This window comes from Muscardinus avellanarius (genome assembly GCF_963383645.1).
Source record: "Muscardinus avellanarius genome assembly, chromosome: 3".
Classification (NCBI taxonomy): domain Eukaryota; kingdom Metazoa; phylum Chordata; class Mammalia; order Rodentia; family Gliridae; genus Muscardinus; species Muscardinus avellanarius.
The window spans coordinates 135,837,958-135,863,921 of NC_137788.1; the positions used below are offsets into that span (position 1 = coordinate 135,837,958).

General features: G+C 36.7%; 1 protein-coding gene across 2 annotated transcripts in view; it reads right to left on the bottom strand.

Moving 5' to 3' along the window:
* UACA (uveal autoantigen with coiled-coil domains and ankyrin repeats) overlaps positions 1-25,964 on the bottom strand; it is a gene marked incomplete at both ends in the record, with an annotated part of 98,662 nt that overhangs the window by 11,470 nt on the left and 61,228 nt on the right. For both annotated transcript variants that reach the window (XM_080690419.1, XM_080690418.1), the window contains 10 exons: positions 812-864; positions 1,689-1,725; positions 7,040-7,138; positions 8,502-8,534; positions 12,861-12,968; positions 14,742-14,810; positions 17,968-18,005; positions 20,317-20,498; positions 22,476-22,582; positions 22,696-22,766. In XM_080690419.1, the coding sequence (XP_080546545.1) occupies positions 812-864; positions 1,689-1,725; positions 7,040-7,138; positions 8,502-8,534; positions 12,861-12,968; positions 14,742-14,810; positions 17,968-18,005; positions 20,317-20,498; positions 22,476-22,582; positions 22,696-22,766 (797 nt within the window). The remainder of the gene's footprint in view (positions 1-811; positions 865-1,688; positions 1,726-7,039; positions 7,139-8,501; positions 8,535-12,860; positions 12,969-14,741; positions 14,811-17,967; positions 18,006-20,316; positions 20,499-22,475; positions 22,583-22,695; positions 22,767-25,964) is intronic.

Genomic DNA, 25,964 nt, shown 5'->3' on the forward strand with positions numbered 1-25,964 from the left:
TGGTCTGCTTCGAAACTATCCTTCAATTTATCATTTACCTTTAGACTAAGACTAATGTACCTCACCAAGATATTACACACACAACTCCACAACTTTTATGCTTATTTCATTACAATTAAATACTTATCTACTCTTCTTAAGTACTGACGAGTTCATAAACATTCTCTCCACTTAAGACGCTTAGAATTTTCTACCTTACAGAAATCTTAGATATTACCTAGGCCTACTTACTCTGCCTACAGAAGAAAGTATATAAAAAAAAATCTTTAAAACCCAAATAGAAACATCAATTCTACAAGCTACAGAAGGTGCTAGAAATATAAATGTGTCTACTGGAAAATAAAGGTAAGGTATAGATAAATAGTTAAGAAAATCTGTCAATATCCTATCTCTTGGAAGCTTTCTTCATGTAAGGGTGAATTTCCAAAGCATAAAATTTACATATTTAGTTGCAAGGAAATATATATTTCAGAGCCAAAGAAACAAATTTCTTCTGAATTAATCCTACCTGTCTTTCCATTTATACGTGCAAAGCTGAAGAGCCAACTGATTGCTGTGATGAACGGAGGCTTACTACTAAAGACAATGAAACCGTATTTCAAGCCTTAGTGTAACCCACTATCATTGTAAATACTCCAGAAGACACAGAAACAGCAATCTCTGCTTTCATTAAACTCAAGAAAGAAAAACCAACTTTGATAATAAAAACATTACTCAACATACCCATACCTAGTAAGTATATATACGATTTCCTCTTTATAAATGTACAAATACTTCCTTTAAGTGCTTTGGAAATTCAGAAAGTTATTACCTGTGGATCTGTCATATACATTTGGCCTTGCTTGAGATGCATATCTTCTTTTCCTGAATAAATCCAAATAAACGACATCTTAATTTTAAAGACTCACACAAAAGTAAGCTAAGTATTCGTTTGGTATTACTTTCCTTTATTATTCTAGTGAAAGAGAAGCAGAGAGTACAATATAAAATTATTCTTGTTTTAATATGTCCTTGTTTTCCTTATTCTTTTTATAAACAGAAAGGAATTATTACAGCCTACTGAACAATAAATACTTAGCTGGTTTTCAGAGACATATGACTATCTGACTAAATAGACTACATAATTAATATAAAATGTACAATCATAACAAAAATGATAGTCTACAATTCATAAGATAAATATTGTTATACTTAGAGAAGACTTTAATATATTCACTAGGAAGCAAGAAAATAGATTTTCTAGAGAAACTATAAAACTGAACAGTAAATAAAAGTGAAGACTGATTATGTGTGGTCCTAAAAATAATTAATAAATAACTATTTATGGAATTTGTAACTCAATGCTTACCTGCACTGAGATTGATTTCTCCAAATCGGAAAACTATGCTTCTTTCCATAAAGGAAAAAGTCCCAAATATCACAAGATAAATGTCTACTAATCAAAAGGCAATTTGTACAGTGTAGTTTAAAAGCATCAGTGGTTGAGGAAAAGCAGGCCTCAGTGACTACCAGATTTTATGCTGGCGGCCACAGTATTCACTTGTGAAATCCCTCCCCCCATTTGTTGAGATGAATGCACAACTGTGCAGATAAAATCTGCAGCTGGAGTATTAGATGAATAGGTATGAATATTCTTTTTTTGCTTGAACTGGGTGAACTATAATGGTAAGCCCCACTTTCATACTTACTGTTACTGAAATGACTTCCTGATCCCAAATGATCGCTCTGAAATCGGAAGCATAAATGAAAACAGGTTAACAAAATGCTGTTTCATTTTCTCAAATGCTCTATCTATTTTAGCTCTAAATGATCCAGTCATTAAAACCATATTTTTGACATTCCTTGTTTTTCCTGATATTATTCTACTTGATTCCACAAAAAGACACACATGGACAGCAATTAGAAAGACCAGCTGGGAATAAACTACTTCACTATACATTCTGAAAAAGCTGCCAAGGGTTTCAAGAAAAAAACTTTTAATGTTCTGTAGAAAAAAAGGAAGTCCTAAACAAATGGAAACAACTTTCAGTATGCACCACGTAGCATTTACTGCTGTTTTATCGCAACAGGAAGAAAGTGCCCGTTGACATCAGACTCCTTTTATTTTATTACTGTTGGGAGCAGGAATCCTGCCTAAGTAGCTATGAAATGGTAAAGTAATACTGGTTATTTTTGAGGGTAAACAGACAAGAGAAAGTGAAATTGAGTCAAAGACTTATACAAAGTAAGTAAGCAATCTATCAACAAGCTAGTTAACAAAAGGAGAATAGGAATCCTTCAAATACGTTGAATTAGGATATACTTGGGTTGCTCCTTTTCCCAAGTAAGGGAAATTCAAAGACTCTAATCCATAAGTTAAATTATTATACTCCAAGAGTAAGGATATGCAGATGTGGGTGTGCATTAGTATTCGATATGTAAAGCTACATATCAAAAACTCTGAGGTAGTTGACCCAAATAAAAACAATTACTGCCAACCTCATTAAACCTTAGTGTCCCAAGTATATGAAAACAGTATTTGTAAGCTCAGTTAATTTCTTTACTCTATACAATATTTAATATTACAACTTATAATAACTTACTAAGTGTGTTATATGTGTATGGGGCTATGCACACAAGGAGTTAAAAACTCAATTTGGTTTCAGTATATTTCTTTTATTTATTTATTTATTGATTGATTGATTTTTTGCAGGGCTAGGGATAAAACCCAGGGGCATTTTGACCTCCGAGCTACACCCCCTGCCCTATTTTTTATTCTTTATTTTGAAAGAGGGTCTCAGCAAGTTACGGAGGGCCTCACTAAGTAGCTGAGGCTGTCCATGAACTGAGATCCTCCTGTCTCAGCCTCCCGAATGCTGGGATTACAAGTGTACGTCATCAAGCCCGGCTCTTTCTTTTATTTTTCAAATAAAATCAAATGCATGATTATAGCATAAAATTAGTCTCATCCTGAAATTATCAGTATTTTCCCATATCTTTTCTATAACATAAGGGAAACACATGCATATTAAGCTCTACACGTAACTCATGCTAACACTGTTGGCAGTTTATGAAGTTTTTTTTCCCCCCCAGTACTGGGGATGGAACTTCTGAGCTACACCCCCAGCCCTATTTTGTATTCTTTATTTGGAAACAGGGTCTGAGTTGCAAAGGTCCTCACTAAGTAGCTGAGGCTGTTCGCGAACCGCGATCTTCCTGTCTCAGCATTCCAAATGCTCAGATTATTACAAGCGTGCACCACCACGCGGGGTTGGTTATGAAGTTTTTAAGCATGTGAAATGACCCAGTTGTGCATATTCAAGTTGTGCCTTGACAACCATGATGCACTGGTTGCAGGAATCCCATGGGCATCAACATTGACAGATGCCAAGTCCCTTGTAAAATGGCACAGAGTATGTATATTTCATCTTTTGTACTTTTAAGTCATCTCTAGATTACTTATAATCCATGACACAATGAAATGCTTTGTAAATAATTGTTATACTGTTTAGGAAAAGAACAAAAAGTCTGTACGTGTTCAGTACAGATGAAAGTTTTTTCTAATTCTTTCAATGTGCAGTTTGTTTAAATCCACGGATATGAAACCCATAGATATGGAGGGCTGACTATATAAATGATGAATTGTTACTTTTCAGTGGATGCGTTCATAAATAACTGGGTCACATGTAAAGTAAACCAGATAATTTTTTTTGAAATTAAAAAATCATTCCTGGTATAAAAATTTATTCACAATAAATAACATGTATTGACCGAGGAAAATACCCCCATTATAATTAAAGGGAAAAATGATCAAAGAGAATGTACAGGATGATTCCACCTACTGAATGAGTATATAATATGAGTATATAATACACAAGTTATATATGAAGAACTGAAAGGATATTGGTCAGGCGCGAAAAGCACTAGATTATAGGTGTCTTTATTTTCCCTTTTTAGTTTTAACCTAATATATTTCCTAATTTGTGTTTGTATGTGTGTGGTACTGGAGATTAACCCAGGGACATTTTACCTCTAAGCTATATCTTCAGCCTTATTTTATTCTTTATTTTGAAATAGGGTCTCACTAAGTTTCAGAGAGCCTTGCTAAGTTGTTGAGGTTGGCCATGAACCTGCAATCCTACTATCTCAGGCTCCTGAGTACTAGGATTACAGGCATGTGCCACCACACCTGGCTTATTTTCTAATTAAAAAAATAAATAAATACAGCTGGGTATGGTGCCACACGCTTGTTATCCCAGGGTTCAGGAGGCTGAGAGCAGAAGATCGCAATTCATGGTCAGCCTTGGCTACTTAGCGAGGCCCTTCAAATAAGGCTGGGGGTGTAGCTCAGAGGTAGAATACCCTGGGTTCAATCCCCAGTACTGCAGTATATATTAAAATAAAAATAAATACATATATATTGGATTTGTGGCAAGAAAAATAAGTTACCTTCTTGTAGTTTATTAAAGACCTTATTAAAAATTAAAATATTTACAAACTACTCAACTGGAGTCTGTCTAAAGCTATAGAAAAAAATGTTTAGTTCCCAAGACATGCAGAGTGTATCTTCTAAAGTAATATATAGAGTACCCAAATTACAGGTGTCAGATTTTGATGTAAACTTGGAAGGCTCTGTACACTTCTCATTCAAGCTGTTCTAAGTGTAAACCCAGCATGGCAGTTAAGAACACAGAGTGGCCAGATGCCTGGGTTCAAGTTCTGGCTCTGCCACTTCCTATCTGTGAAGCCCCCTCACTGTTTTTCAGCCTCCTCACTTATAAAGTACAGATGATAATGAAACCTATCACATGGGGTTGATAGCACAAATGCTACACAAAGCCATTTCTCACACAGCACTTTAACGTTGGCTATGACCAGTCTTCACAGTCACCCTTAAAAGGAAGTCCTCAAATGTATAAAAAAGACAGAAGCCCTTACAGTTGGGTCAATTAGCTTATTCAAAACTGTGTTTTTGAATAATCCTTCGAATGTAGTCTAATACATTTTTTTATTTTATTTTCAAAAATTATGAAGGTATAAATTCACTTGTAATAAAGTATACTGGTATTAAGCGTACAGTCTGATGATCTTCTGCACACACATACCTCTGTAATCACAACCCATGTCAAAATATGGAGTGTTTACAGCAGCCCCAAAGCTTCTTCGTGCCTCTCTCTAGCCAGTAACCCCTTAGCAAAAGGTGGCCTCTATTCTATCAACACAAATTAGCTTGTCTGCTTTGGGACTTCACAAAAATAGAGTGGTGCAATAGCCACTCTTTGTGTCTGATTTTCTTTCATGCAACATTACATCTGTGAGGCATATTCATGTTTTATATTACTTTTCATACCTGCATATATAGTTTTTATTTATAAAAAGATTGCTCATTGCTATGACTACCATGTCCCCCAAATGTGCCCAAACTTAACTGTGGTGGTATTAAGGACTAGGGCTTTTAGAGACTTATTAAGTCATGAGGGCTCTCCTTATAAAGAGCTACAGGGAATCAGCTTAGTCATTCTAGCCCTTTCACCTGCCAAAAGAAGACACAGTGTTCACTGCTTCCATTACATAAGAACGCACCAGAAATCCCTCCCCAACCAGCAAGTGAGGGCACCTTGATCTGGGACTTCCCAGCCTCCATAACTATGAGAAATAAGTTTCTGTTTTTTTATAAATTACCCAGCCTTGGGTACTTTGTAATAGCAGCGCAGGTCAACTAAGATACTTTATTATTATTATTATTATTATTATTATTATTATTATTATGTGTGTGTGTGTGTGTGTGTGTGTGTGTGTGTGTGTGTGTTACTGGGGGCGGAACCCAGGGGCTTCTCTACCTGGGCTATACTCCCAAACCTATTTTATACTTTATTTGGAAACAGAGTCTCACTAAGTTGCTGAGAGCCTCCCTCAGTAGCTAAGGCTGGCTTGGAATCTGTGCAGTCGTCCTGTCTCAGCCTCCCAAGTGCTGGGATTACAAGTGTGAGCCACCACGCCCGGCTAAGACACTTTTTAAATCTACATTCCTCAGTAATGAAAAGATTCATTTTAAGTCAGCCTCTTTCTTCAGTGCCCCCTAGAGATGAATGGCATTGTATACATTACATACTGTGGCACTGCAAAGTGAATCTATGCAGTTAAAGGCCAGCGGTTGCCCTTGTGGGACAGGTGAGCAGCGGTGGGAAGCCAGTGTGAGGAAAGCTTACGGGAACAGGTAATGCTCTGTTTCTTGGTCAGGGTGTATTCAAATTGTGAGCATCCATTAACTTGAGTACTTTAAGCATGTGTACTTTTTAATATATTATAGTTCAATAAAAAGTTTAGAATCTGGCCCGGCGTAGTGGCGCACGCTAGTAATCCCAGCATTTGGGAGGCTGAGACGGGAAGACCACAGGTTCGAAGCCAAAGGCCCTTCGTAACTCAGTGAGACGTTGTTTCAAAATAAAGAATAAAAAATAGGGCTGGGGGTGTAGCTTGGAGGTAGATTGCCCCTGGGTATCCATCCTTAGTACCGCAAAAAAAACAAAACAAAAAAAAAGTTTAGACTCTGGCCTTGGAAAAACTTATAAACTAACAGATTCAAACAAAGATGAATATCTGACCTGAGCCTTATTAATGTATCATTCTCAGCAAAGTGTTGTAATTAATCCACATATACACACAGTCCTTCCTGAGATAACCCTGGTCAGACCACTAAACATTATATGATGATTTATTAACTTTGCCATCATAATCACTGTAAATTTGCAGGTGAAAATATGAAGTTTGAAAAGGCATGAATGGACACCAAAGATGGTTAGGGAAGACAAACTGGACTAGAACTCAGTGTCAGTTATGTGCTGGTCCACTGAAATGATCTCATCTAACCTCTACAACTCCGTGGAGGAAGGGGAAGGAACGGCTCCAGTTTTGTCAGAGAGGCAACAAACTCAGAGACTTGACATAAACTGCCCAAGGCCGCGCCATAGCAAACAGAGTTACCATTCAAAACCGGGTCTGATGCCCAGACCCTTACAGCTCACTGTAAATGATGGGAAATAACTTAAGTTTTCTATACCTCAAAGTACTTAAGTCTATTTTTCAGGGCTTCAATAGTTCTTAAGCTTTCTTCGTATTGCTTTTCTTTAGCTGCCAATAGGGACTTCAGCTTTTCTCTCTGAAACAGAAAGGAATAAATAAAGAGTAAATCAACCCTGTGCTTGAAATTGGATTAAAAATGTGTTTTACAAAATGTGAATTAGAATTAATTTGAGAACTGAAGTTAATATTTTCTCTAATGGGTTGATTTCAACTACTAGTAGAGTTGACAGGTGATATAAAAACACTAATAAAATATATAACTGCAAATAATATTTTAAAAACTCAAGTTTCTGCTGTTTTAAATCTTAATAGTTTCAGACATTCCCTATAATGTTTAGAATTTTTCATCATTTCATGACATTTCATAGAAAACGATATTTCAAACAATTTTACAGTCATGAACAGGTATTGTTTTTCCTTTAAGAAATAACCAGACTTCACAAAAGAAATACAAATGGCCAAATATATTTAAAAATATTCAACCTCATTAGTAATTGGGCAAATACAAATCAAAATTGCACTGAGATTCCATCTAACTCCAGTTATACTGACAATGGTCAAGAATACAAACAATAATAAGTGTTGGCAAGGATATAGGGAAATGGGAACTCTTACGCACTCTTGGTGGGATCGTAAGATAGTATAACCATGATGGCGAGCAGGATAGAGATTCCTCAAAGAGACTAGAAATGGAAGCACTATATGGCAGCGATACTTCTCAGCATCCTTCCAAAAGTCAGAATACTATAATGATACATGCACGCCCGTGTTTATAAGCAGCACAATTCACAAAAGCCAAACTGTGGAACCAACCTAGGTGTCATTGATAGATGAATGGACAAAGGAAACGTGTTATATGCATAAGATGAAATTTTACTCAGCCATAAAGAAGAACAAAATGATGTCACTTGTAGCAAAATGGATGGAACTAGAGAAGATTATGCTGAGAGCAGCCAGTCTCAGAAAGCCAAGGGGGGATGTTTTCTCTTATATGAGGAAACTAGAGAGAAAATAGGAAAACAAAAGGGACTTCTGTTAAGTGAGGAGAGAGAAACCACTAGAATATAGGAAGGGGGTATGGGAGGGAGGTGGGAGAAGAAAAACAAGGCTCGAGAAAGGGAACAGTTTGAATGATGTTAGGTCCCTACACGAAGGAAGGCGTCAGAAGGAAGGTGTCACACCAATCTCACCAACACGTGCAAGGACGGAGGCAGGGGGAGCAGAGTGGGTGCAGAGGGTACTACACCAAGTGACGTGGGCGCCTCTGAATGTACCTTTGAATCTCCCTGTGATGTATCATCACAACGCACCGATAAAGTATAAAAAAAGAATTAAGAGTCTTGGTCTCCATCTCAATTCAGGACTTAAGCCCTTAGTATAATATTGTTCTCAATTTACAAAACACTTTTACCGGTTTAAAATAAAATATTTCCACCCACCTCACTTTCCAGATCATCAGCAACCATTACCTCCTAAATTTAAGAAAAAGGAATGTATTTTAATTCTTGAAAGCTTATCTTCAAAGGCATAAACTTTGCAAATACATTTTTCAAAGGCTGGTATATGCCTTTAGGGTTGGGAACGGGGATATGAGAAGAAATGTCTATGTGCGCCCAGTCTGCGGTGACTGTTTGTTCTTTCACTAACTTCAGAGGCACTTGCAAACTCCCCAAGTCCTACCTGCTCTCCCCTCACAGATGAAGCAGCAGTGCTTCATCTCCAATCCCACGGCCTCGACTATAACTCAGCCCTTGGTACTGCCACACACCTAAATTATTGAGAATTATAAAGAACTGCCTTCTCTTTTGGTATTAGCTTTCTTATTGTGAAATGTCATATAGATATGGATATATTTATAATTCCATTTCAGTATTTTTAAGTATTTGGATCATGATAAAAATGAACATCTATACAGCTATTCTGTATACTTACTTAAAAGGAATATATGTATTCGTTCTAAAGTAAGATTAATGCATTAAATCAAAGTCCTTATATTTTTATTGCTAAACTGTACTGTCATGAGCTATCCTCGTGGCAGAAATAAGAGCCTCTTGACAGCAATTCACAGGTCAGGTTGGAAGCAAATCCTTCTGCCCTCCAGACATTACTTGACTGCAAGCGCATGCGGGCCTAGAACCACAATATGAAGCCATTTCCAGGAAGTGTATAAACACCTGCTGTTTTAATTTGAGGGCAGCTCATTATACAAGAGTATTATACTCTGCATGTCCAAAAATACCTTATTCTATCCTCTAATTAATTGGCTAGCTATAGAATTCTAGCATGAAGCAGGTGTGGTGGTTCACGCTTGTAATCCCAGCATTCGGGAGCCTGAGGCAGGAGGATCATGGTTCATGGACAGCCTCAGCTACTTAGCGAGGCCCTTTGAAACTCAGTAAGACTCTGTTTCAAAATAAAGAATAGAAAATAGGGATGGAGGTGTATCTTCAAGATAGAATGTCCCTGAATTCCATCCCTATTAATGCAAAAAAAAAAAAAAAAAGAATTCTAGCACGAAATGCTTTTATTCAAAATTCTGAAGGTGTTACTCCACTACCTTCTCATTTCCAAGGTTAGTGTTGAAAGATTCAAGACATTTTGAGTTTTGATTCTTGAACATATGACTTGACTTTTTTTTTTTTTTTTGCGGGTCTGGGAATGGAACCCAGGGCCATTTGACCTCCGAGCTATACCCCCTGCCCTATTTTTTAGTCCTCATTTTGAAACAGGGTCTCACTGAGTTGCAGAGGGCCTCACTAAGTAGCTGAGGCTGTCCTTGAACCGTGATCCTCTGGTCTCAGCCTCCCGAATGCTGGGATCACAAGTGTGTGCCACTAGGCCCAGGTATGACTTGACTTTTTGTGGAGAGAATAAAAACATTTGTAGAATCTGTTTCGTCTTTACTTATCTAAACTCTCACAACGATTGTTAGCCTCATCAACTGGGGGTCCTCTCAACATGGAGAAACCTTGTCTTTTAGTTCTGGGAAGTTTTCTTTAGATACTTTATTGATGACTCTCTCCCCTCTCTCGTCTCTTTCTGAAACACCTATTACTCAGATGTTGGACCTCCTCTTCTGCTCTTCAATCCTCCTAACGTTTCCTATTTGCTGAGTCTATCTTTCTCCTATACTTGCAGGGCATTTTCCAAGCTTTATTTTTGATATCAGAATATTCCCTTTTTGATACAACATCCTCTTGTCTCCTTGAAGATGTTAATAATAGGCATTCAGCGTTTTTAATTTTTAATTTCTTTCCCCTGCACAATCCATTTCTTCTGAGTGTCTCCTGGGATTGCTTAAGTTTCTACCTTCCACCACTGAGGCTCTCCTCAGATGTCCAGCACTTTAATTTCTTATATTAAAAAATGGAGAGAGAAACTAAAGAGCTGACTGAAAGGTCGACATCTCAGTGTGACTAAGTGCTTTGTTACAAGAAGAATGGTTGGGCCAACTAGCTAAGGAGCCTCTCATGATCCACTGTTTTTAGGTATTTCCCTCTTGGGCTGGAAAGGTTCCTTTGAGAAGGCTACTCTGCTGTCTGGCTGGTGAGGAGTATTCTGGTGGCTAAGTGAGGCGAGATAGAGACCGGTCGGGTCTCAGCACTCAGAATGCCACCTTCACTTAATCCAGGGTGTTTCTTACGGTACACCAACCTTCCACGACACTTGGGGTCCTCAGTTCAGAGTTCCTCTTCTATTGAGGGTATAAGGAAAAAAGGTACAGTTGTGGTTGAATGCAGTGTGTGAGGGATTTAGGTTAAACAGGCTTTTAACCAATCATCTGGCTTTTATTTTCACATTCAGAGATAGTTGGTACCACCCACTCCTGAGCCTTTTAAAGACTCTGTATTATAAATCATTTCACAGTCCCCACTGTTAGCCTTCGATTCCAATTTCTCAAGTCTTGAGCCTAATAGTACTTAACATTCAATAGGTAACTACTGTAATATCTTTTTTTTTTCTATTTCTCCTGAAGGATGTTTTTGAAATGTCTCTTTGCTTTTAGTGGGGATATGAATGAAGGGTGTCCATGTGTACAAATTGTTGTCTTAACCGAGAAGTCACACTTTCAAAGTGAGTGCTCAATTTTTATAGTGAATACCTAATTTTACCAACATAATTTATCTTCTGTGCTCATCAGTATTTCTTACATCCCATATCTTTCCTGTTAGTTTACTTTTCTTCATGTTGAAGTATAGCCTTTAGCGGTTCTTTTTCTCAAGATCTATGGGTAACACATTTTTAATCTTTGGAAGCCTGAAAATGTCTTCATTTTGTCCTCGGTCTTGAGTGAACACTTAGAAACAAGTCTAGGTCGAGGTTCAGTTTTACTAGCATTTAAAAGATATTACTATTCCCTCTTTTTGCCAATATAAATTTTCTTGCCAAACTGTCTTGCCTTTCTAACCACTTCTAAGATCTTCTCTTTAAATCTAATGGTGTGTAGCAGTTCTACAATGTAATATTTAGCTGTGCCGATATATTTATTTATCCAGCTTGGTACACAGAATACACAATCATCTTTTTCAGTTTTTCAAAATTATCAGTGACTAGCTGTATTTTTTCTTAATTGGACTTTTCAGCTTTTATGCATTTTTCTTTGTGTGTCACTTCTGAAGTAAACCTTATACATCTAGAAATCATAATTTCTAAGATTAATGCAGATACCAAAGACAGTTGTTGAAGCTCTTAGAACAAAAAGATAACTGATTTGTAGTTAAAATAATACATTTGCTTTTAGATATTTTCAGTTTTAGGACAATCTAAAATAAATAGCAAGATAGTAAAGTGATAGAGAAAATTAGAACCAAAAGGACATATGTATCTCAATCATGGGTTTACTTATTACTCTTGAAATATAAATATCATATAAGATGTCACCCGTGATAAGTCACACATATGATATAATATGCATTTAAAAAGTGAACTGATTATTTTGGATTTTGCATTGTTTCCTCCTTTTCTTCTAAAAAGAATGATTTATGTATATTTCTTGCATTTCCAGTTTTTACTAACAGAGAATATTATCAGGTTACTGCTATTGTAATTTTGCTTATAACTATTGCTGTCTGGAATGTCCCCTGGCTACCTTTTTTTTTTCCCAGTACTGGGGATGGAACCCAGGGGTACTCTACCTCCGAGATGTACCCCCAGCCCTATTTTTTATTCTTTATCTTGAAACAGGGTCTCACTGAGTTGCAGAGGGCCTCATAAGTAGTAGCTGAGGCTGTCAGCGAACTGTGATCCTCCTGTCTCAGCCTCCTGAATGCTGGGATTACAAGCATGTGCCACCACACCAGCTCCCCTGGTTACCTCTTGCTTCCTCCAAAATTTAGTAAAGTTCTGTCTCCTGCCAGAAGATATCCTCAGGAGCAAGAGCCCACAGTGACCTCTCCTCCCTGATGGGCCATCTCCTCACCCGCTCTTATCACTACACTTCTCCATCTCTTGACACTTCAGGACATGCCATAGGGGATCAGCAAACAGTTTTTGCATGAGGGAATCAATGGACTAGGAAGCCAGTTTGTTGACCTCCTGAAAACCCAATGAAACCACTGAATTTGAGGTCTTACCTATTTTTTGAGCAGTCTTAGGCAACTCTATATTTAACATTACAAGTGTCAAATAAAGGGTCTGGCCCCAGTAAGATACGACTCTCCCCAAGGCAATGACCCGATTTTATCTCCTTCAGCATCATGACTTGAAATGATCGGCAATTGGTAACAATTTCTTACTGACGATGAATATAGGTGGTAAAACGGCTCTTGAATGTTTTTGAAATTATGCATATTATTTACCTCATTCAGCTGTAACTGTAAACCATTGACTTTATCCAATAGTATCCTTTGTTCTTGCTGAATTTTTCTCAATCTCTCTTTCAAATCTTCATTTTCTATCTCCAGATCCTTAAATAATAAAGAAACAATCTTAAAAGAGCAATTATTATAAAAAAATTTTTAAAAAGCAGTTCGCTATCATATATATATATATGAGCTTTAAGTACAAATATTACAGTAGTTCCAATGACATTCAAATAACTGAAAATCTAAACATCAGTAATTAAAATTACTGTTCTATGATATCTAACAAATACAAATATGAAATAGAGAAAAAAGTTGTGATTCCAACAATAAAGAAATAAAAGCAAGACCTGGAAACAAAACAGAGGAGAATATGACATTTTAACTTTTGATTAAGATCTTCAAAGTTTATGAGACTATTCTAAAACTTCTGTTAAATTAATCATTTCAGGGTTTTGATAAGACTCAAAAAGTTCCTACTTAAAGCTATATAATTCACTTTCTAACACCACATAGAAAGCTAAGAGACCTAAATAACATGTTTTTATTATGTTAAAAGCAGCTTTTCAATTCATAATTTAATGGTGCTTCAGTGCTGAAATGGATTAATTATGAGTTCCTCTTCCAGCACAGTTTACATAATAATTACTTTTGAAAAACTTTAAACAGCTTAAAAGGTAAAAAAGCACTGTGTGAGCCGGGCGTGGTGGTACACACTTGTAATCCCTACACTTGGGAGGCTGAGACAGGAGGATCGCACAGGTTCAAAGCCAGCCTCAGCTACTTAGTGAGGCTCTCGGCAACTTAGTGAGACGCTATTTCCAAATATAGTATAAAATATGTCTGGGAGTGTAACCTGGAGGTAGAAAAGCCCCTGGGTTCCACCCCCCAGTACTAAAAAAAAAAGAAAAAAAAAAAAGCACTGTGTGGTTAGTTTAATAAAATTATTTTCTTAATCAAAAATAAACATTTTTATTTCCATTTACATTAATGACCATCACTTTTATCACAATAATTAATTTCTTACATGAATATAAACATATAGTTTATATCACAATACATTTTTCTGAATTTCAAATTTATTTAATTTATTTATAAATTAAAGAATTAAATAATTCCAGCCATAGAATTATAATACTTGTAAAAATTTTAAAAACATGAAATATGAGAGCCATATCTAACTTATTTATTGGTGTTTTAATTAATTGTAAGTTTTTTAACATTTTTTTTTTTTTTTTGGTGGTGGTACTGGGGATGAAACCCTTCTACTTCTGAGTTACACTCCCAAACCTATTTTATATTTTATTTGGAAACAGGTTCTTTTAAGCCAGTGAGGCTGGCTTCAAGATCCTCCTGTCTCCGCCTCCCAAGCATGGGGATTATAAACTGGCCCACATGATTTTAACTTTTATTGGTACATTGTAGTCATACTTTAAGTCAACTAAAAGTTATATAAAATTGCTAACCTGTTTACTTTTTATATACATTAAAACAATACTTTCTTATGCCATCTTCTGATGTTATATAATTTAGTTACATAATACTGAGCCAAACACCAATAACAAGTCAATCTTATAGAAGGGACTAGACAAGAAAATAAGTCACAACCCATACCAAGCTCTCCTCCTTCCCCCACTCATTTTGCCTACTCTTCTGTTCCCACTTTCCCCCCACTCCACTACAGACAACACTGAAATTCTTTTTATTCTTATTTTACTTATTTGGTAGTGCTTGAGATTTAATCCAGAGGCAATCTACCTCCAAGCTACACCCCAGCCCTATTTTATTTTTATTTTGAAACAAGGTCTCACTAGGTTGCTGAGACTCTTACTAGAATTCTTTTGGAAAGAAGACACCAAAATGTTATTTTCTTTTTACCTGAATGTTTTGATGTTCCCTCTGGTTAGACTTCATGTTTACTTCGTCTTGAATGTGTGTCAAATTTCGCTTTGACAAAACATTAAGAAAAGACAGAGTAACACGTTTGAGAAGATAGAAAAGTGTATTTTCTGCAATTGGCAAAACATCCAATTAATGATTTTCAGCTCACCCGACATTAAATTTGTCTGTCTGTAACACAAGGTGGCAGTATTTCCACTTAAAAGCCCCGAAAGGAAAGCGTCTTGAAGGACATACTTTAAATAAATCATAATTTATTTTAAAATACTGAGAATTTTTAAACTTATGATTTAACTAAACTAACAAAAGTCACAAAATAAAAATGTTACTAGACACAAAATGAAAGCTGCACTATAAAGCATACCTACCACTCCAAAGGAAGAATTGAATTTTTTAAAAAGAAATTACACTACATTTTAAAGACAATGGGACTATTTCCTTCTCTGAGCACTGCTAAAACAAAATATCAAGAGGTGTGTTAAGGAAGAGACACAATCCTCTGACCCAGGATGTGTAAAATATATCTAAATAACATGGTTGGGCTAAATGTTCCTTTTTATACACTTACGGCTTTTAACTTTATTCCAGCTCAGAGATTTGCTTAAACAGAAACACAATACAATAATTAAACAAGAGAACAAATAACCTCTTTTTTCTTAAATCCAAGTTGGTCTTTAAATCTGCACAATAACTAATTTAGAAAGCTATTTCTCTCTTCTGGAGTTTTTTTTTAAGCTACTGCTTTAATTTAGCAAGATAATTTTTCTTAGGTTTTGTATTACTTGTTGAGTTTTGTTTAACCAAGTTTTTAAACTACTATCCCAATGAGTCTGAATCTAGAATTCAAGGGGCAAGTCCCATGTAAAAGACGTTCTGTAGCCACGATTCCCAAGTGCATTTCTGGCTTTACCCTACCAAAGGACTGTTCGAGGAGCGCCTCACCTCTGCTCGCTTCAGCATTCCACTCTCAGATGCTAGTTTTTTGTTTTGTTTTGTTGCAGTACTGGAGATGGAGGCCAGGCGCAATATACTTCAGAGCAATAACCCCAGCCCTATTTTTTAGTCTTTTTTTTATTTTTGAAACAGGGTCTCACTGAGTTGCGAAGGGTCTCCCTAAGTAGCAGAGGTGTCTGCGAATCGTGATCCTCTGGTCTCAGCCTCCTGAATGCCGGGATTATAAGCGTGAGCCACCACGCCCGGCTCAGACACTGGTTTTGAGTCAGGGTCTCATCCCCAGCCTCCCTTCAGAATCTCCACCCACTGCTGCCACTCTCTCCCACCCCAGCTCCAGCCAACTGGGTCAACTCCATCAGTGAGGACCCAGATTCCTGTTTAAGCTTCTCAGCACTCTAAGAGAACCTTCCTTGCCCACATCCTGCCTTCCGCTAGCCGCCAATCACTGGAAGATATGTATCCAAAGTCCATACCATAGGAAGCCAGTCAATCTAGCACCTGGTTATCTTACTAGTCTCTTCTCCTGGTTCCTTCACCATGTACACAGCACTCCCGCCACGCCAGCCTCCTGTGGCCCCAGTCATGGCTAAGCACGCTCTCAGGAGCTTGGGCTTGTCCTTCTCCTAGGGTCCCCACTCTCTCCATTCTAAATGTTTTTCTTCAAAGCATCTGCTATGATGCTATTTATTCATTAAATCTTCTACCTTTTACAACCATATTATAGGCTTCATAATAATAGGGCTTATATACCCCTTAGTACAGGAACAGACACTATTTCAGTAGATATCCTATAACTATATTCAATAACTGATGGAAACACAATTAGGAGCCATTACTATTGCTGTTCCTAGAATATTATTCCTTGTATTCATTTGATAATTCCTGGAGTGCCAAGCAGAGTACCATTCCCATACAAATGTTCAATAATTTTTCATTTTTAGAATGTGTACATCCCAGAACTAATTTTTCTGATTCTATGTGAGATGGCTGGTAAAGACACAGCAGTGTACATTTTATTTCGTATTTAGGTTATCTGAGAAGCAGGAAGGTTGAAAAAAGTTGCCCCAGATGGAAAAGAAAGTATCAACAGACATGATCCATGCATGAACATGTGACTTAATTCTGATGATAGAAATGGAAAATAAAGTTTAATGTAGCTTCGAGATCCAGGTGAGAGCAGAGGTATGGTGCAGAATGATGATTAAAATTGCTCAGAAAGTACCTGATTACTTTCTCTTCAGGGTTTGGAAGTGCCCAGGTTCCTCGCACTAGAGAAAAGTGGAAAGCCTGGAAGGGAACAGCCAGCAGAAGAGGAGAGCTGCCTACGCTAGCTTTTGAGCAAGAGAGCTGTAAACCAACCCCACTTTAATGCAGAGATGAGAGGAAAACATAAAACATTTACTCAGACCAGGATACAAAATGAGAGTTAAACTGTGATTTGTTAATAAAATAGCATATATTGCTATTTTCATATAATTCATATAACTTTTCATATAAAACGTTTCATATATTGCATTGTTTTAAAGCCTTTAATTAAATACACACAGAAAAAGACTTGTTTAGAAATAAAAATGTTAACAGTGGTATTGAAATCACAATGAATAATCAGTTCAAACTCTGTGTTCTTCATTTCTTATTGCACTGGAAGAATTGTCCCATTTGGGCTCTGTTGTTAAGGGAGAATAGGGAAAAACTATTTCTAATTTTTTTTTTTTTTGGTGGTACTGGGGTTCCTGGAAGCCCTTCTACCTCCGGGCTACACTCCCAGACCTATTTTTACATTTTTATTTGGAAACAGGGTCTCCTAAGCCAGCGCGCGCGGCTGGCTTCGAACCTGCGCAATCCTCCTGTCTCTGCCTCCCAAGCGCGGGGATGACAAGCGTGTGCCACCACGCCCGGCGGGAAAAACTATTTCTGATCTGCCAGGCTGAAATGTATCATTTAATAATCTCAGTAAGGTCTGATTACTTCATAGTAAAAAGGCTGGGTATTCAAGGTGCCAGTCAGAGGCTACTGATTTCTCACTGGCACATCCATTGTGATTAAAATCCACTGTCTCAAGCTGAGTGATAGTATCTTAGTAGAACTTCATGACTTTAATACTAGATTCTTCATGGGCATGATTAACTGAGTAGAGAGACGGCATGCACATAAATTAAGAACAGTTATGTACAATCATTAACCAGCTTTACTAAGCACTTTCCTTAAACCGCACAAAATATAGTTTTTAGAAACTAAAATTAAGATCTACCTGTTGCAAAGGTGGTCCTTTTTTCCAAAGTTCTCTCCCTAAAGATTTAAAGAGAAAAACAGTGGAACAACAATGTATTTTGGGTAGACAGGCATTCCCTAACTACATTATTGATTCAATATTAAAAAAAAAATAAATTTCCTCTAAAGCTTACTACTTCTTAGTTTTATTTCCAAAACTCATGCTTGAAACAATAGTGAAATAACATGTTTGACAACCAGATTAGCATATTTTTTTAAAGTATGAGAATATTCAGGTAAAGTAAAATGCAACTTGTTAAAATATACCTAAGCTTAAAATGTATATGTCCTACAACCAAAGAGATTCAATTTCTAGGAACTGATCCTAAGAGAATATACCAAAATCATCACGTGTAAGGACATATAGTAAAAAACTGTATATAACTTAAATACTACCTGTAGAAAATTGCTTTACTAGCCAGGCAGGGTGGCACATTCCTGTAATTGCAGTACTTAGGAGGCAGAGACAGGTTTATGGCTAGCTTCAGCAACTTAGTGAGATACTGTTTTTTTGTTTTGTTTTGGTTTGGTTTTTTTTGTTTTTTGTTTTTTTGGTGGTACTGGGGTTCCTGGAAGCCCTTCTACCTCTGGGATACACTCCCACGGGCTACACTCCCAGACCTATTTTTTAACTTTTTTATGTGGAAACAGGGTCTTTTAAGCCAGCATGGCTGGCTCCGAACCAGCATGATCCTCCTGTCTCTGCCTCCCAAGCGCAGGGATTACAAGCATGCACCACCACGCCCGGAGAGATACTGTTTTAAAATGCAAAATAAAACAGGGCTGGGAGGGTATAGCTCAGAGACAGAATGCTCCTGGGTTCAATCTTCAGTAACACACACACACACACACACACACACACACACACACACACACACACACTTTATTAAGTGAAATTTAAATAAAATCTTACAGCCAAGCATGGTGGTGCACACTGGTGATTTGGGAGACTGTGACAGGAGGATCATGGGTTTATGACTAGCCTCAGTAACTTAGGCCCTCAGCAACTTAGTGAGGCCGTGTTTCAAAATTAAAAATAAGCCGTGCATGGTGGCACACACTTGTAATCCCCGCGCTTGGGAAGTGGAGACAGTAGGAGTGCGCAGGTTCAAAGCCAGTCTCACTGGCTTAAGAGACCCTGTTTCCAAATAAAAATATAAAAAAATAGGTCTGGGAGCATAGCCCAAAGGTAGAAGGATTTCCAGGAACCCCAGTACAATAATAATAATAATAATAACAACAACAACAACAACAACAACAACAACGATAATAAATAAAATAGGGCTGAGGGTATAGCTCAGAAGTAAAGTCCCTGGGTTCTATCTTCAGTTCCATAGAAAGTAAAAAAAGTAAAAATAAATAGAATTTCACGGATTAACAAAAATTATACTATAGAAAAAATACTTATAAGTAAAAGCCTTCAAAATATAAGTTTGCTGGGCAAATTGGCTGGTTGGTCTGTGGATTCTCACACACACCACATACACACACAAACACACACATATATAACATATGTATTATATATGTATGTATATGTATAAAAAAGTGACAACTCAGTATTAAAGGTCATCCCAGTTTTACAAATAAGGAAAAAACTGGACAGATATGGTTCAAAATATTAATAAAGGGTCCTTGATTGGTAGGATATGTGACTAACTTTATTCATTGTGCTTTTCTGTATTTTCAAGTTTTTCTTTCATAAACAGTAACAAAAAATACTTGGCACAGGCATTGAATACATGTCAGTTGAATATTTTATATACACAGCTAAACAATGATTCTCTCTTTAAAACTCTCTAAAAAGGAGTATAAAAGCATAAAATTTAGCCAGGCGTGGTGGCACACGCTTGTAATCCCTGCGCTTGGGAGGCGGAGACAGGAGGATCGCGCAGGTTCGAAGCCAGCCGCGTGCGCTGGCTTAGGAGACCCTGTTTCCAAAAATGAAAATGTAAAAATAGGTCTGGGAGTGTAGCCCGGAGGTAGAAGGGCTTCCAGGAACCCCAGTACCACCAAAAAAAAAAAAGCATAAAATTTAAAAGCTTCACTCCTTATCACAAATATTAGTATGTATAATTTTTCTTTCAATTAAAAATATTAGCAAGGCACGTGAGTTGATCCTACACATGAGAAGTGACTTGATAAATTAGATAACGGAGCCAATGTACACCGCCTCAGAACAAAAGTCTACGGTGTGAGCAAGAGAATCCAGGGCAGAGAGGGAGAGGAATCAACGCTGTTTATTGCTGCTTACTATGTCTTTACAGTTGTCTTTGAACAACTGGTGTTTATAAAAACCTGGACTTTTCTAGTCATAGGAAACTGCCGGTACCTTTGTTGGTATTTTCTGATGCAGTCTTCAGTAAGGTTAGAATGTCCAGATTGTCACCAATTCTTGCATAATAAGAGCTATCATGGCCAAGAGCATCCAGCAAGCTTACGTCGGCACCATTTCTAATCAAGATTTCTACTGCGTCATTGCAACCATACTCACAACCCAGCATGAGAGCAGTTCTAAAGGGAGAATGGAAGAACACAAGAACTTGAGGAAATCATCCGGAAGGATTCTGCCAGAGCTCTCCTTCTTAGAACACAGGTACTACTTTCAGAGGTTATCATTTGTTACAAATACAGATTTTACTTCATATTTTTATCTTGTATTTTGATTTCATCACACTTATAAAAAACATTTGCTTTGTGTCTTTCGTTTCCAGAACTAAAATATTTTTAATATATATTTTAACTACTCCTACCAAGCTAACCTTGTTGGTTCCAGTTCTTCAGTGTGCTATAAATAAATAATCACCTCAAAAATCTTCCACAAATAATACTGTCAGACCATCTGCTCAAAACCCAACTCTTCAAAATCCTTTCATGAACTGAACCATAACATACAAACTATAAATCTCTTCCCTTCCCAGAAAAGAATCGAATTTTGTTCTTGCAAACAGTATGACATAATATTATATTAAATTTTAATTCAATTATAAAACAATTACATTTTAGTGGAAACCTAGAAGGACTCTAGAAATTATTTTGTCAAATCCTCTATTTTTACTGCTGAAGCAGCGAACACCTAATAAAATAAAGTGACTTCACTTATCTCTAATTCTATCTCCAATTGTAAATACTGGATTTCGTAAGAAACTTTATTCTTGCCTTTACTCTTCTATGTATGTTCTCTTTCTTATATATAGTTGCCGGTATAAAACTATACAAAATAAGCATTAGAAAAATTTTGTTATTAGGTAAAAAAATTGTTAAAGATAAAACAGATAAAAACTTGAATATAGAGTGACAGAACTATTTTTAAGACCATCTGCTACCTAGTATATGCAGCTTGTACTGCTGCACCTCACTGTCTTTTTGTGAGCTTCCAAGGAGAGGAAGGGTGCTTTGAAAAATATAATATAATGAACTATAAAAAATACAAGGCATTATATATGAATCAACCAGATCATCCTTTAGTGAACTTAAACTTCAATTTTAGAATCAAATTCTCTTAGTCATGCTTGGAGAACCATATTTATAAAAACAAAGTGATTCAAAAATTCCACTTTCTTAATCACATTAATGATTTAATTTCTTGAGAATTTTTCTCCTTTGAGATGTCTGAATAATAAAAAACAACAGAACTATAAATCTGAGATCTAAAGGCTGTTACTTTATTACATTTGTCCAATAATACTACAAGTCCAATAAACTACAAACAATAGGATGCATGTTTAGAAGGACAAAATTAAGTAAAAAAGAATAATTTTTATTAGTAACTATAAAAACCCACAAAATTTGGTTACAAATTGTTAAAATTCAACTCACTGGGGGGGATATATTTTAGTTGTCATCAGAAACTTTGCAACTATAAACACCAGAATTATAATATATCAAGCACCAGGATACACCAGACCTAGAGAAGAAAGGGAGAACTATGGACAGAAATTATTAGAGCAAGCCAACTAAAATATTTAATGTTCAGATAGAGGAGGAAAAGCAAACTAAGGGAAGCTTAGTGGACAGAAATGGACTCCGATTCAAAAGAGGACAACACTGCATCCTGGCAGGCTACTAAGGAGAAACACCTCAAAATCTAAACTGACACCCAAGAACCACTTCAATCTCAAAAAATTCACAAGCGAAGAAATGAGCTGTAGCTGAATTTCCCTTGTTTTTCTCATTTGTGCCATTTCACTAAAGGCTCTCATTTTTAAGTCTAAGAAAGTGGGATTTAATTCCTCTTTCCTTCAGTTCTCTGACCTAAGTGTAGGCCCTAATCATTGTTTTTATTCAACATTTATCCTTTCATCTTCCCCTATTTCCTTCTTCCTTCTTCAGCAGACTTGGAAGAAAAAATGAGAAGTAGGCATTAATTCCAAGGATGAACAAACCAAGGAAGTAGAGAGGAGAAGGAGACGGAAAGCCCAGCTACAACAGCAACGTTTCAGAACTGCTATGCATCTAGCTGCTACCTAGGAGCCAAGATAAAAGAATTACCTGTTTTGTTTGTCTCTGGAATTAATATCTGCTCCTCTGTCTATCAGCAGTTGACATATTGTTGGCCTGCACATCTGCGTAGCAAGAACAAGTGGTGTCCGCCCATCCTAAGCAATAGGAAAAAAAAAAAAAAAAAACAACCAACATTAAGATAACAGAGCTCCAAAAGGCAAAAATAGAGTACTGGAGGTGAGATGAGAACAGGCATAAACGGACTTACTGTATCTTTGGCATTCACAGAAGCCCCGTGGTCACAAAGCAGCTGTATGCTAGAAGGACAGTCTGCCATCGCTTTGAGAAACAAAAGAAAATGATCAACGGTGAACATCTGCTGGTCACACACATGGCAGCTTTCCAGGTCCATCTACAGCAATGTGAGTTCTTTGATTTCTGCACTACAAAGACTCATATCCTTCACCTTCAGCTAGGCATTATGAGTAATTTCCTATCTTAAAAGGAGTTGGATTAGATTTTTATAATTTAAAAACATATTAGAGTCAAAGAATACTGCCATCCTTGTAAACGATAAGAATATACTACTAATCTAAGAGTAAACAGAGATGGTAAAAATAAAACTTAAAATTTCTATATATAGTGTATTTTTAAATGGCTATCACTGCCTTGATCCTTGAAGTTAGCTCAGCTTTTTATAATCATATTCATTTTATAGCACAGATATAGTGAATAAAGGATAGATATACAATTCACATTTTCTTTAAAAAGCATAGATTGTAATATTGCCCTTTACTGATAGCTACAAAGTGAATAATTTTGTTTAAAACTACATTATGTAATCACACAATGCTTCCTTTTGAGCAACACTATAGTTTATATGAGGAAAAAATTATTAATAAATTTAGAAAACAGGATTATTTTACATTCCCTATAATTTTCTTCAAAGCCTATGACTTGATACAAATGATTAGCAAAAAAAAAGTAGAGTCCTTTGCTCCCCCTCGGTAAAGTCCAATAGAATGAAAGTGAACATACATTAAAAAAAAAAAGGTAAATTCTTATTTCTTATGTCTCTGATCCAGCAAATCCTTTATTTAAAGTGCACAATTAACCTTAGTAAAAAGATGATAGATTATTAACGATTATTACACATTGATTTAAAATGTAAAATGTACAACTTTCCAGGCCCATCTGTAAATGAGAATAAAAAAAATGAAAAGCATGATAAGTTCCAGAGTTATAATATAGCAAACATGTAAATTAAGATTAAAGGTCCTGTGGTGGAGAGCGTTAGCCGTTCACAAAACTCAGACTGCCCTTTCTTCCATGATAACACAATTGTGCTGGACACATTGGGACTTACTTAAAGATTACATTTACCAATCTCCCCACAGCCAAGTGCGGCCGTGTGATCAGATCTTGCCAAGGAAATGTGACATGACTGACATGTGCTGCTTCTAAGCCTGGACCTTAAAAGACTGGTCATGCTTGCCTTTACAGTCCTTTCTCCTCCTGCGAGCTAGAACAGAGGAACCTGCTTTCAGCCTTAAACTTGAGAACAACTCTAGAAAATGGCAGAACAGCAAAATAAAAAAATAAAAAAATACTGGGTCTCTGAACGGCCCCATAGAGAAGCAGAGACATCAGCCAATCTGAAAACCAGGATGGCAAGGGCCATGAAAGAAATGAATTCTGTACTTTTAAAAAAGTTACTTTATGGTTTATGTAGCTTAGGGCTAGCCCTAAGGCAAAAATTGCTATCAAGGGAGGTCCTACTCTAACAGATCCTAAAATATATGACACAGGTAGGGGAGTAAACATATTTCAGGCAAGAAGTCTGATCAACTTCTTATACGGGTTCAAATATTTTGTAGAGCTATGACCTGTAACAATTTAGAAGGTGTACAATGTGATTAAAGAGTCTTTTGAGGTGATGCACATTACTGCACATTAGTGACAGTTTAGTTTTTAGCAAGTTATCATGGGAAAGAGATGAGTTCAGGTAAGAATTAGGCACTTGTGAAATGAGAGGGCAGAGAGCAGACAGTGCCCAGACACTGGAGACCTCACAGGTTGCTGAAGCAACTCTTCTCTAAACTAAATAGTGAACTATCAAAGTGTTGTTTCTCAAAGGTCCTTTACTGATAGATACAAAGTGGGTCATTCTGCTTAAAACTACATTATGAAATCACAAACTGCTTCATTTTGACCAACAGAAATATATTTCTTAAAAAAATTCATAGAACACTATTATTTGTATTCCCTATACATTTTTTTCAAAGTCTATGAGTTGATAAAAATGATTAGCACAAAAAGTACAAAGTCAGCATCCTTTGTTCCCTCTAGGTAAAATAAGAAAAAAGGAAATGAACAACAACAACAAAAAATCAAATCCTAGAATAAAGATTAGATTGAGAATGCTATATTCACATGCAAGACTATTATTTTAAATCATTTATTTATTTATTTATTTAGTAGTTTGGAGATTGAACCCAAGGGAGTTATACCTTTGGGCTACATCCCCAGCCCTATTTTATTTTTTATTTTGAAACAACTTCTAAGTTGCTGAGGCTGGCCTTGAGCCTGATCCTCCTGTCTCAGCCTCCCTAGTAATCCCCTCCTGTGATTACTACAGGCATGTTCCACCACTCCAGCTTTAGAAAGTTTTAAAGTAAGCAGCCATGAAAATAAGATAGGAAACTATGAGTCTAGAAATAAAGACAAGAAACAAAAAGGGTTAAGAGCTATATGTCCTGAAAATAACTTTGGAAACAGTTTTTGGTACAGAAGTGGTTAGCAATAAATAGACCAGAAACTTATCAAGGTTTTGAGGGAATTGTTCTGGTTAGATGGCTGAAACTCATCATTGTTCCAGACTTAGCTGACCTCCACATGGGGCATCTTTCTCCAAAATCTTAAGTATAGTGGATAAATAAGACTCTCCCAGAAGGCAGAGAGAATAGTGGATAAGGTTTTTCTACCAGAAAACAGAAGAGGAAGGTGGCAGCAGCCAGAAGTAAGCAAGAGATTTCCTTCAGCACCTTAGTAGAAAGTCTTTTACCAGTTTTGCTCGCAGGGCCTGAAACCTGTATTAGTGACTGCTCTGTAGCCCTGTTCTCCATTTCTGAAAGAGTCTTTACATTACTTGTCCTGTTCCTTCCCCTTACTACACACCGTGAGAAGCAGATGTCTTCTCTTTGCATTTACAGACTGCTCAGAGCTAAAAAAGAAGACAGTGTACAACATTCAGAAACCTGGACTTTCAGGTAGATGCGGACATTGAAGTGGTTTATATATCCTCTCCTTTGGGAAGGAAATGAAGGGTTCCATATGTGGGAAGTAGGGCTGCAGAAAAACAACTGTGGGCCAGAGGATTGGATTGCAGAAGATAATGTAATTTTTACCAAAATCTGTTCTCCTACTGTGCAATAACATGACTTAGTCACCAAGAAACTCCATCTCTCAGCCTCTCTTATAGATTAAAAATAGACAACTGACTTTGCTTTAATCAGGAGAATATGAACAGAGGGCTAT